Source organism: Perca fluviatilis, chromosome 3, assembly GCF_010015445.1.
Source record: "Perca fluviatilis chromosome 3, GENO_Pfluv_1.0, whole genome shotgun sequence".
Classification (NCBI taxonomy): domain Eukaryota; kingdom Metazoa; phylum Chordata; class Actinopteri; order Perciformes; family Percidae; genus Perca; species Perca fluviatilis.
The window spans coordinates 33,535,060-33,548,457 of record NC_053114.1 but is presented as its reverse complement, the minus strand read 5'-3'; the positions used below and the strand labels follow the sequence as shown (position 1 = coordinate 33,548,457).

Sequence of the window (13,398 nt, the reverse complement as noted above, 5' to 3'; positions counted from 1 at the left end):
CATATATACATATATATATATACACACACATACACATATATACATATATATATACATACATATATATATACACACACACATACACACACATACACATATATACATATATATATACACATACATATATATATACACACACACATACACACACACATACACATATATACATATATATATACACATACATATATATATACACACACACATACACACACACATATACATATATATATACATACACACATATATAAATACACACAACACACACACACACACACACACATATACATATATATACACACACACATATATACATATACACACACATATATACACACACACACACATACACATATACATATACACACACACACATACAGCACACACACACAGAGATACACATACATACAGCACAGGTACAGAAGATAGATAGACAGCAGACAGACACAGCACACACAGACAGAGACACAGCAAAAGAGAAAGACACACATACAGAAAAACACACACAAAAAAAATATATTATATTATATTTATTATATTTTTATTATGTTTTATTTTAGACAGACACACATAGACAGAGACACACAGACAGCACAGAGACACATATACACACACACAAAACACAGAGCAGACAAAGCAGCAAAAAAAATTACATATATATGTAGGCGAGGCAGATTTTACACAGGAACCACAAACCACTAGAAAGAGCACACACACACACACACACATTTGGCACACAAGTGTGACGGAAACACAGGACGACGACAACACACTATGAGCCACATGAGACTGAGCCCAGTGAAGTATAACAACACAGTACTTAAAAAATCTTTTCACTCGTGTGTCTTCTTGTTTAATTAATGAATTTTTCTTTAAAAAAAAGAAGGGTGTGTTTAAAATAAAAAAAAAAGCTTTTTATTAATTACAAAATTAATTTTTAATAACAAATAATTTATTTTTTTTTTTTAGTTTTGATGCTGGATAGAAAAATAAACAAGGAAAATAATCGAAATATATGAGAAAGAAATTTGCCAAACGGTATATGTAGTATGTATGTATGTATGTATGTATGTATGTATGTATGTATGTATATAGTGAGTATGAACAGTGGAATAAATATAGCCTGGGACTTTATGACACAGTAGAATACACCTGTGAAAAAATAATTGTGTGTCAGGTTTAGCACGAATAGGCACGAGCCTTTTTGGACAGCCAGTATAGTGGAAATGGATACACAGACATGCAGTAGTAGAAACCCTGTTGACACAAACAACCGAAAAGAGAAAATGGTGGATACAGTAATCACAGATAGTGGTTAAACAGGAAAGCTATGGAATATAAAAGAAAAATGGTAACAAATAAAAACAAGTAGCAAAATATAGCTAAACAAAAATATATAATATAAAATGTGGAGTTCAATCACTTTTCAAGCAGCACCTATCATTGTGTAGAAGTAGGCTACTATTATTCAGAAATGCATTTTCACCATGAATGTGACGTTGATACGGACGTACAGCACACCCCTGTGTTCCCAAAAGTGCAGTCTATATTTAGGCCATTCTTATTTACCAGTATATTAGATAGACATCACGTGGATTATGTCCGTCTTTCATATCCCTATTTGGAGCTAAGAATATACTCACAAAAAGTATCTTGGACTTTATTAGAATGACATAATCTTAGATAAGATTGCTGTTTGGCTGCTTTGGCCCGGGGAGAGGCCATTATGTAATAGAGAGAGACAGGTAATGAAATTTAGCTCAGGGGTAAAAAGCCAGAGAGGATCAGAAACTCTGTTCAAGACTGTGCTATATCTTACAAGAAAACTCAATGAAATGGCCCCTGTGGAAAGAAACTGTCTGTAGCCAGCTTCTGCTCCGGTAAATCTAGCTCCTCCGCATTTTTATTATATGGATTTGAGAATCATAAATGGGAAACATAACATGAAATATAAAACTGATACAAACCGGTGTGACAATATTGATTATACTGTAGATGTGTATTAAGATGAAAGCGTTGTGATTTACCCTCTGAGGATCAAGTTCGATGTGTTGCACAGGCTCAGGAAACAGTATTATCTCCTCTATGATGTGCATCTTATCGTTGGCATTGATGGCCTTATGGAGCTTTCCGTCATCTGAAAGACACAGGGGAGGAGTGGATGTGACTTCTACTGAAGGCAGCAGACAGTCTGTGCGTTATAGAAGCAACTTCTACAGTTTTAAAAACACAAAAGCAATGTTCATGTTTGAAGATAATGCGAGGATACTTTTAGAAACTTGTTTTTCCATTTAAAGATTTATGGAAAGACCTACAAAATAACAAATAACTGGCTGTTGTGTGTAATGAGCTGTACCTGTTCCGATGAAGAGCACGTCATAGGCCCTCTCCATGCCTTGGATCTTGTGCACAGCGATCTGTGTGTAGCGCACGCTGCGTTTCAGCAGCAGGGGAGCACTGCGGATCACGCTGTCCATCAGGAAATGGTCCTTGACAAAGTTGAGCACTTTATCAGGCATGTGCAAGGACGACTTGATACCCATTTGCTTGGCGTGGTTGGTTACGCACTGTGAGGGAGAGAATTACAAATGAAAAATGAATGTCTGCTTATTCAAGTAGACCCGGAAGTACTCAATGAAGCAGGATATTGGATTGACCTGTATTGAGCCACTTATGAAGTACATTAAGTTTGGGGTGAGGTAATATTTGAAAATACAGAATCCAGTACAATGGTTATGTACAATAGCAGGCCTTGAAATTGTGGGACTGGCTGATGTAGAAGTTTGTAACCATGTTTTTAAAGCTAATATCTGATTTTAAGCTTTTATATTATTATATTATATTATATTCATTCATTCATTTCCAGGGACTTATGAAGCGTTAAGTCAGCAAGAGAAAAAGGAGAACATCTGCTTTACATCAAGCTCACTTGTTGAACAGCCCCCCTCAAAAAAATCTGTCTACAGTTACAACTGGGAATGTTTTGCTGGAGACACATACATTGTTAAGTGTCATAACAAAATAGATCGTTGAGATGGTAAAAAAAATAAAAATAAATTGCATTGCTGTTATTTTGTGTCTCTTATGTGAGCTGAGTGAATAGAGACTGGTGCTGGTTGAATGAACATATGCACTGACTGAACCAAAAAAAGTTAAACTGTATTGGTTGTCACAGGATATTTCCTAAACCACCCACCGCTCCGGGCCGTGGTTCTGGCACTGGGTGGTTGTAGGTGTACCACTGCTGTGTCTCCCTGTTGACCTCTCGGTAGCGCCCGCTGAAGGCTCTTTCCACCTGTGCCATGGTGAAAGCGCACACCGCTGAGCTGCCCGATGCTCCTTTATTCCTGTGAACACATAAATAAATGTATACGTTACCCCTGGTTGAATGCATGTTAGCATTTCTTTGTACCCAATCCATCCTTTCTGCATTTTATTCTGTAAACTGGAGCAACCACGTCTGTCTGGAGAGCAGTTAGAGTAGGCACTTGTACGATTTCCATATTAAAACCTTTATTTTGTTGATACATTAATTAGACATTGGGGTTGCATGAGCTTGTGTTAGTGTTTAAGCTCATTACAGCTGCTCTAAATTCAGAGGAGCCAAGTAAGAAAAAGGAAACTTGCCAAGTCTGAGTGCAGATATAAAAAATAAATAAAAAAATAAAAAAACTGGCTCAAGATGGTGTGTGTGCGAGCTGTGTCGATTCAAGCGTCTGTTTGTGCATAAACATAACCTGAACTAAATCAGAATTTATCAAAGAGCCTGAATGCCAGCATTTGGTGATCAGAACAAACCCCTTTGTGCGTTTCTTACCACTGGGAGGTGAAGACGCCATAGAAGACAGTGCTCTCCCAGCTGTCTCCCATGGGCTTCAGGACAAACATGTCCTGGATGATGTTGAAGGGAAAGCCGTCATCTGGGAGGGAACACAACAGCTGGGCCTTCAGGAAGGTCGTCCATTTCTTCTGCAGCACCCGTTCGCCGCCTTCATCACCCTGCAAACAGTTCAAGTATGTTATAGTAAGTTACAGAGGACTTTATGTCTCATTTAAACATAATTTATTAACACCATGCAAACCCCAAAACAGGGTGAAGGAATTAGACCAGACACAACACCAGGCTGATGAAGATTTCAAAGTCTGTCCCCAAATTCTCTTACTGTTGCAGCTAAGTGTCATTCAGACATGAACACTAATTCTCAAGAATAGTAGAAGATAGAAACCAATTTAGACATCCAGACATGTTTTAAGTCATTTAAAATATTCTACAAATAAGAATACACTGCAAAATCATTAGTTTAAATTAACATGCAAAGAGTATTCGTTTCAAAAGTTTAACTGCTGGAAACAAGAGGTCTTCTTCTTCTTTCGCTCTCAGTGTATGTGCACTGGAGGCTTCATACTGGTTTCCAGTTTGGCTTCCAAACTAGTTGTGATGTCACAAAATCATGCTCGTACGTACACGTGTTAAACTCAGATGTGTGATGAGCACAGAGAAACTTTCCTCCTTCAGCAGGTGAACTTTAAAAACACTTCTAGTGTCAAACTCTGCTTGTGCATAATTATGCACAGTGAAGCTCAAACATCCAAGAGAAATAACAATAAGCAAAACATTTTTAGAGAAGGGGTACTTTGAATATTCTGCAATTTGCTAGCTCTTAGAAAGGTTAAAAAAAATGCTTAGGCTGGAATCCCTCCTATTTGCTTTAGAGGGTGCTGTTGAGATCAAATAAGGGAATCTGAAAGTGGTTACTGTGAGAGTCATGGCCCTTTTCAGAGAAATAAACTGGACAAATAATTACAACCAACCAGGATTTCAATGTTCTAAAGAAATTCCTTTTCTTTGGTGCAGCATATATGTGTGGTGGATTTATACCAAACTACAAAGGATATTTTGACAATAAAATGTAGGAAAAAAAAAAAAACATAACATCACATAAAAGACGCTTTAGCACAAAATATCAGTGGCTCTTTGAAGTATAGGGGATAGTGAAATGGAAAACACACAGCGGTTAGTTATTAATTACAGCTTTGAAATCAGCATCAGTGGTTCACGTCGCACTTCTCTTCTGAGATACAGAAGAGGCACTCGCTCTTTTTGAGCCGTCACTAAATATTCACATAAACAGTTATCAGACAACTTTGCAAGGACTAGCAATTATCAAAGAGCTTGTAAACACACACCAAAAGAAAATCCTCCCAAATACAGCTAGCGAGCTGGAAAAACACAGGAGAAGCAGGAGGAGGAGGAAGAACACGAGCAAAACAAGTGGTCTCGCCCAATCTCAAGACAGTGTTCCTGCCTCAGATCCAAGCGATCCCATCAGCACGGCCTCCAAAACCATGAACAACTCCAACACAACAGCACAAGGGGTGAATCGCCCTTGAGGAGATAATAAAATGCTAAACTACCCCCGTTTCCTCCACCGTGTGCTGTTACACAAAAACAACGGTGAGGTGAAACCTCGTGGGATAGATGCACGGCCTGGCAGCCAATTACTAGGCTGTGGTAGTAGCCTGTCCACATAATGAGGAGACCACATTCCTGCTCTCTCAGCTGTCCACTGCCGCTGTTGCTATGCTCCGCTGCGCAGCTTGCACTCTCAATCGCATCGACCACACCCCCCGATGGCTGCCCTCCAAATATATACCCGCTCGTTTGTGCTGTATTACACCGCTCTCTCACATTTCATCTTTACTTCACATTTCAGATTCGGCATGTGTGTCAACCTGAGAAGTTGACGAACAAGAAGTAAAGAAAACGGTGCCACCCAATAATCTGCCTGCTTTCCTCAGTCCCTCAGTGTGCACACCTGAATAAACAAAAGAAAGAGGGAGTGGAAGAAGGGAGGGGGACGGATAGCAAAGGAGGGGGAGAAAAAACAACTACGGAAGCAGAATTACTTGGCGAACCTGAGTAAAACAGTAGTTTAAACTGCATGAAAAACTGAAATGGCTTTGATTTATGTTATCTTACAAAAACATGTCCTCTTTAAAAAGGTAGCAAATTGTCTGGCAAGATGAATCAACACATCCAAAATATTTCAGATGTTAAAACAAAAAGCACATTCAAACATATTTGGCCTTGGCCGTGTACAGAGAGGGAAAAGGGAGTGCATGTGTTCTGTCAGTCAGTCAGCAAACGCGTTATAGATACTCAACCTGCTAACAGGGAGGGCCGTCATTCCTCGCTGTTACCCAACTCTAATCTGAGTTCAGCACTTTCTGCTCTCTGAAAGAGTACACAGGGTATGTGTTCAGATGTGAGACACTATTCTGAGAAATAAAAAACAAAAAAAATATGCTAACAGCAGTTAAGGGGCTGGTTTCTCAAAGATATTTTAGACTGGTCTCTAGTGTTAGGACAGAGAAGGGAGGGACTTGAGAAAAAAGACATTGTGAGAGGTGGACAGGTGGATGCCAGTGTTCTGAAAACAACAGGAACTTGTATGGCCTGCTGTTTTGGCCCACTCACCAACAAGATCAGCAGTGGCACGCAGCTCATGGAGGCAATTACAGTACTTTAAAACCCTTAGAGCCTGATTGCAGCAATTTGCGTCTCCTTCTCTGAGTCATAACTCAGTCAAATCTAAATACACAGACATGATACACATATTTTTTAAATTCAGTGTGATTTACACATTCCTAGGATGTCATTATCTCTGATGTCCATCAGACAAAAACATCTATAAATCTACTTTTAAATCATAAAAAGATGACTCTTATATTTCCAGAATTTGCCTGAGAATCTTATTCTTAAGTTTAATCTTAAGTTTTCAGATTTCTTTTACTCAAAGTAATCCAGTGCTGGTTTTCTATACATCCATAAGCATATTGCAAACATAAACGGCTTATAGCCAATACTACCATACTTTAAAAGGTACCAAATGAACAAAACCCAGCCGCATCAGCTGCTCACTCACAAAAATGAAGAGGGGCAACAGATGAGGGGTGTTGTGGAACGTGAACGAAATTTGCACAAAATTACTGGTCAGCAGGTAGAATTCCTCTGCATCATCTTATTACATTGATTAGTTAATGCTTTTAAGCATTTCCCCAGTAAATTGGGGAATAAACCACCTGCATCACTGCTGTACTGCCACAGAACAGCATCTGAAAAGATGTCAGTCAGGAAACAGAGGGCTGCTGCATTCCAGAGAAATAAAGGCGCTTTATAGAGCAGAGAAAACCATTCTTCTGTCTCTATTGCACAGCTCATCTGCAGCAAGTTGCCACAGTCTGGGGGCCTTTCTGTCAATGATAGAGAGATATATATATATATATATATATATATATATATATATATATATATATAAGAGGTGTTGCAGCACCGAGTGCCAGAGCCTAGCAGGACTAAGTCATTAAGCTGTCACTTAAGATTACATGCTGTCCCCATGATTACTCACATTACTGCCTCCATGAACAAGAGGCATCAGTCAGGGAGGGATGCTGCGGCATGTATATAAGGCAGCCGTTTAATTGATCTGATGACAGGTGAAAAGGGATGAAGTCTGCCGTTGATTATTCAGGGTGATCGAGCAAACTTAAACCCTCGTAAACGAGGAGTAGAAGGGTAACGAAGTCAGTAGTTTAAATGATAATAGTGAATTCTGCAGTTGCTACAGTTTGCACGCTTTGCCCGCAACAAAAACAGGCCATATAGTAGAGTGGGAAAAAAAGCATTTCATATTGCTGCGAAGCACCCTTGAATACTAATAATGCCTGCAAAGCTCAACGCGCTGGTGGAGAAAGGCAAAGAGCTGGAGGGATGGACAAGTGCAGCTGACATTGTGAGGGAGATGGAAGGAAAGGGAGAGATGACATTGCAGAGAAAAAGGGAGGGCGGTGTGGTGAGGAGGAGAGGATGATTCAGGCAAGGGGAAACCAAATCTGTTGAAAACATGTTTGCACAGTCAAATGGAAAGAGCTTTAACGCACCAGTGACATATTTCCATTGCATCTACACAGGCATGGAGTACAGTACAGTTAAATGTGACCAAACGTGCTTTGACATGGGAGTGTCCCACCTTGTTTTGATGCAATTGTATCAGGATTAGGTGGATGAAGCTTGAGGCTCTGCTGTGCCTCTTATTTTTGCATGGCCCTCTTGTGTAATGACCTCACCCTAACCCCAGGTGTCTTACCTTACACACGCGAGCAATCCTCGACACAATGGTGTTGTCAAAGAAGTCGAATTCCTTTCCCGCCTCGCTAAAGAAGAAGTAAATCTTGTCGTCGTCTCCCACGGGGTTTCCTATTGGCTGACTCTCCTCGATATAAGCTGAACCGACAAAGATGGGATCTGTAACAAAGGAAACATGTGGTTAGAGAAACATGTTACACCTTTATCATCTACGTAAGGGAACTATTTTCTCATCACTTTTGGATCGTCGTACATTTGGACAGAAGTCAGAGAGCTGCGTAAACTGGCTGTTTTGAAGTGCATGTGCTTCGACTGATAGGACTGGGCGCTCGCAATCTAGGAGAGCTTGTCTTTGCTCTCGGTCTACATGCATTAGCGACTGTGCCTCGCTAATGATCACTACTTTCTGGAGCTTATCTGCTCTGTTGGATACATAATGGAAGATGAGTGGGGGGGGGCTGTCATCTGATGTTTACCTTGCAGCCATTTTAAAGAGTTTTCTGTCTTCAGAGCAGTTCCCTGACCCAAACTCCTGTAAATGACTGGCTCATTCCCTTGGAAGTTGCTGACAGTACCAGTGTACAATTCACCACCTGGAAGAAAACAAAGGACAACATTGCAAGATTTTGAATTAACAATTTGATTTGCTATTAATTAAACCTAATACATTACAAAGAAATGGTGTGTTAGGGGCTTTCTTAACTGCAACAGATGAAGTCAGTAATAGCTTAGAGTGAACTGAGAGCAGTCAACGGAGCAGTCAGAGTGAAGGATTAGATACATAATTTCTCCCGCTCATATCCAGCTTAATTATTCACTAATTGCTTGTTAAAAAAGTTGAACACAAACTGTTGGTGTCCGGCTTGGACCCGTGCAGACAAATGATTAGACAAAAAATTAGCAGGCACATCATGACTCATTACTACATCAAAGTGGTAGTTAACATCAAAGTAGTGTCATAAACAGCTCATAATAATGTGTCGTTCTTTGCATGCTAAATGTTTAAAGTGACATGAAGAGAAAAAAAAATAATAATCTGTGTATTACTACATACCAACAATGATTGCGGTGGATTTGTAATCTGGATTAAAGGGACAGCGACTGCGCCCATCTTCCATCACGACCTCGCCCACTTCATCTCTCTCCAGTGTGAATGTTGACGTGTTCTGGAGGCAACACACATACAGCAAATGTCCCTCAGGCACAGTCCAATTAAATTTTACTTAAAGTAAAAAGTGAGCTCAGCGACCTCAAGCTCGTTCTCTCCACTTCTTCATTACAATACACACAGCACATTGACCTTTAGAGAGTTTGGTCACGTTGAACATACAGTAGCTCTGTCTGGTGATTAAGCCAAGGCTTTAGGATACTGTATGTCACAGGAAACTTTTCTATTATTTCTAAAACTTATAGCAGATCTAAGGCTGGTTCATTATCATGACATACTTCTAAACCCACTAGGTTAGTTGAACAAATATTAAAAGAAAAGTTTCTTATTCATCTGTGCCATAGAGCTGCTGTTGAAAAGCACATCACTAAGATTTTGTAAGTCAACCTCGCATTCACCTTTGTGTTGCCGTAGATGCTTGCCAATGTGTATTACTCCCCTAATAATAAAATAATAAAAAAATAGTCCCTGAAATGTAATCTTTACTCCTGTTTAAGTACTGTAATGCAACAAAAAAAACATATTTGTGACCTATTTTTAAAAATGTATGCCATAAGTGGGAACAAAAAGACTTTGGGCTGAGTGAGAGAAGAAGGGGACAGACTGTTGGTTTTGGTCTTTTCATGGCATTTGTTGACAATAAGAAAAGTATAGAACAATACCAACTTTATCCTTTAAATTTGTACTGTAATAAGTACTTTTCAGAAGGTCTGTCTTTAGGCGGTTTATATGGTTTACACAGGAAGAAGGCTTTCATGACCGCACTTTACTAATAATAAATTCAGACATTGTTAATCAACAGGCCATAGAACATAATCTAGGTAATTATAGGTGCCTGAGGCTGGTTAATATATATCTAATATTGTTTGATTAAGTGTATATGCCAGGGAGATCTACAGTAAGTATGTAGGTCAATATTCCGCCTCTGAAAAGACTCTGGAAGAGCATTGTCAAGTCTGAGAAAAGGTGACATCACTTCTCAGGGTCGGGCTGTTTAACAGTGTTACAAACTGTGGGCAGGGAGTTTGAAACATGTTGGCAGCGTTCTAATGAAAGACGCTATCATGTTGCATTGTGGCAAGTGTGGGCGACGTCTTCAAAATGCTTGTTTTGTCCAACCAACAGTCCAAAACCCAAAGACAACATACAATGACATAAAACAGAGAAAGCAGCAAATATTCACATTTGAGAAGAGATTTGAGATACATTCGAGAACCAGCAAATGTTTGGAATATTTGCTTGATACTTGACTTAAACGATTAATTGAGTTTCAAAATTATTTTCTTTTATTTGACGGATCGACCAATTGTTTAAAGTTAAAGTGTAGGATCCAATATTATGGCTCAAGCTTTTAAAAACAATAGATAACACTTAGGTTTAAAGGATAGACTTACATTTGTTCAAGTCTATCTTAATACAAAACTGACATGCCTATAAGAACATTGAAACCGTAGGGATTTGCTACTTAAGACCAAAACTTTGGATTTATCTATAGGATTTGTCTGACTCCTAGCTTCAGCTAAGCTCTCAATGCATTTGTGCACAGAACGATGACAGTAGATTTCGTTCCCCATCACTTACATTGAAATTGTTTATAGCAGGGATCTCTTTGCCAGTATAGAGAAGAAGGAACAATTACAGTGAGCAATAAAGCATTCAATGTCTATATTGGAATGGGACTATTGCATTAAGATAGACATAAAATCTTCCATGTTCCATTTAATCAAATCAAACAGGACAGCGTCGAGTGCCTCCATTGCCTGGAAAATCTTCCCATGCTTCAGTTTTATGAGTTGTTATTATACTCCTGGCTGGTTTTAATCAATGTCTGTCATGTTATTGTTTAGTGTATCTTCTTGGCTTCAGTGTCCTGTTACTCTGCCCATAAAAAAACCCCCTGAGACTGCTTTGAGAAGAGCTAGAAAAATAACATTTAATAATGTTAATATTATGCATATCAAAAGTCTCTCTCTTTTTTTTTTTTTTTTTTTTTTTTTTTTTTTTTTTTTTTTTTTTTTTTTTTTTTTTTTTTTTTTTTTTTTTTTTTTTTTTTTTTTTTTTTTTTTTTTTTTTTTTTTTTTTTTTTTTTTTTTTTTTTTTTTTTTTTTTTTTTTCTCTCTCTGAATCCCAGTTCAGGGCCTAAAGTCCTGCCAAGTCATTTACAGTCAGAGACGTCCCGTGTGTTTTTTTTTTACCCCTCTGACGTCAAAGGGGAGAGTGTAATGCCCCACTTTAAGAGCCGAGCTGTCCTGAAGCTTAATTGCCCCCCCATCACTGAAATCGCTGTCATCCTGCTGCCGGTTACCATCACTCCAGATTTACTCCTCTGCTAGACAAACAGATCTCCTGCTTCCTTCCCTCTTGCTGGAAACCACACAGCTTGTGTACCCCCTGTTGACTTGTCTGGCTAAAGTGCCTCAGCAGCATTTGGTTACGCTTGGATAACAGCAGATCCACTACTGACATGGTGGATAAAAGAGCTTGATTCCCTTCAGAACACCAAAAAAAGGTAATATCAAAATTCAAAGCTGTGATAGTGAGAGAAGTAGTGAGAAATAAACTCTTTGGAGTGAACATTGGGTAGATTGAGAGGTCATTACTTACTATGTAGGCGCAAATAGGACTGAAGGCATAGGTGCCACACACATAGAGATGAGTGCTATTCAGCCGCAGGAGGATTTTGATGTAATTGAAGCAATCAGTCTGGATGGGGAACAAATGGAGAGAGTGAGGTCCATGAGTCCACACGATACCCTTACAACTGAATGTTTTTCTTGAGAGCTCCTTAAAATCTGTGCCTGAAATACTGGAGCCCGTAATCATAAGTAAATATTTCAGAGCAAACCCCCACCCCCCCCACAAATACTTCAGATTCTGTGAAACTGGATAGAAATGGTTAGAAACACAAACATGTTCCCTTTTTCTTCAAATGCTGTTGGGAAAACCTCCAAGCATCACACAGCAGTTGCCTGGTGGGCTTTCTGTAATACACAGACCAGAGTTGTACACTGCAGTACGAGGATTACCAAGGTTTGTCGCCTAGGGATACAACAGCTGGCATGACAACAAGGTAACAGACAGACAGACAGACAGAGAGAGAGAGAGAGAAGCAGTTCACAAAAAAGAGCAATTCCCTGGTGAGCGTGCACACTTGATGAATCTATTCGTACTGGTGGAAAGGTTTGTCAACACAGAACTCAATGCTCATTTTATCTTCTCCTGACACTAGGGAAATGATTCCAAAAAAGACTGAAAGGAAAGACCAAACCAGAAAGAAAGAAAGAAAATCCATGCTCTTGATATTGTCATAAAAGAACCATCTCTATCTTCCTGAAGTACTTTCATTATTTGGCGTTTTGCCTAAGCAGTAAAAGATGCCACTCACCTCCAGGTTCTTCCCTTTGAAGCTGCATTCTTCTCTTTTTCCAGCAGGAGTGCCCCACGTCAGCTGAAGATAAAAGAAGAAACCCTGAATAAGTCATGCCAAGTTCAAGGAACCATGCTGATTCTACTGAGGACTCTTTCTTTAATATCAAAATGTATACAAAGAACCGGTGTGTGGAATAGAAACAAAGAAAAAATACCTCCTGTGATGCAACAAATTACATATGGAGTTAAGTAAGCTAGTATTTAACTGAGTTATTAAATCAGATAAAACTATTACCTAAATTAGTCTTTGATTGCCATTTCTAACCATGATAATAGTAAGAGTAAATCTGCTGGCCCACTTCTTCATTGCAATTTTGACTGTGATAACCCACTTGGCATTTGGTCATACTCACGTTCTTCTGGAGCTTGGTCTTGCTGATGTCCGAGAGGCTGAGGGCAAACAGCGCCTCCCTGGCTCCGACGTAGAGCATGTCGTCCTCCTGGCTGAGCAACAAGGAAGTGTAATTGAAGACACCGTCCACAGAGAATCTCTTGGCCGACCTCTCCTTTGCATCTGGGAAACGGCAGGAGATCATCACATTGCAGGACAGAACAGAGAAGAACAGACTGGTACAGTACATACCCTGATGCTGGAAGTACAAGAACACACAAAAAGTTCCCCGATTCCAACGCTCACAATAATACGTTGTTTCTG

General features: G+C 39.4%; 1 protein-coding gene across 1 annotated transcript in view; it reads right to left on the bottom strand.

The window, feature by feature from the left end:
- The window catches only part of sema4bb (sema domain, immunoglobulin domain (Ig), transmembrane domain (TM) and short cytoplasmic domain, (semaphorin) 4Bb), a gene marked incomplete at its 5' end in the record, with an annotated part of 30,425 nt that overhangs the window by 3,303 nt on the left and 13,724 nt on the right, over positions 1–13,398 (bottom strand). Inside the window, 10 exons of the mRNA XM_039796146.1 lie at positions 2,028–2,137; positions 2,357–2,567; positions 3,197–3,347; positions 3,818–3,999; positions 8,148–8,305; positions 8,623–8,739; positions 9,201–9,312; positions 11,919–12,017; positions 12,700–12,762; positions 13,097–13,257. Of these exons, the coding sequence (XP_039652080.1) occupies positions 2,028–2,137; positions 2,357–2,567; positions 3,197–3,347; positions 3,818–3,999; positions 8,148–8,305; positions 8,623–8,739; positions 9,201–9,312; positions 11,919–12,017; positions 12,700–12,762; positions 13,097–13,257 (1,364 nt within the window). The remainder of the gene's footprint in view (positions 1–2,027; positions 2,138–2,356; positions 2,568–3,196; positions 3,348–3,817; positions 4,000–8,147; positions 8,306–8,622; positions 8,740–9,200; positions 9,313–11,918; positions 12,018–12,699; positions 12,763–13,096; positions 13,258–13,398) is intronic.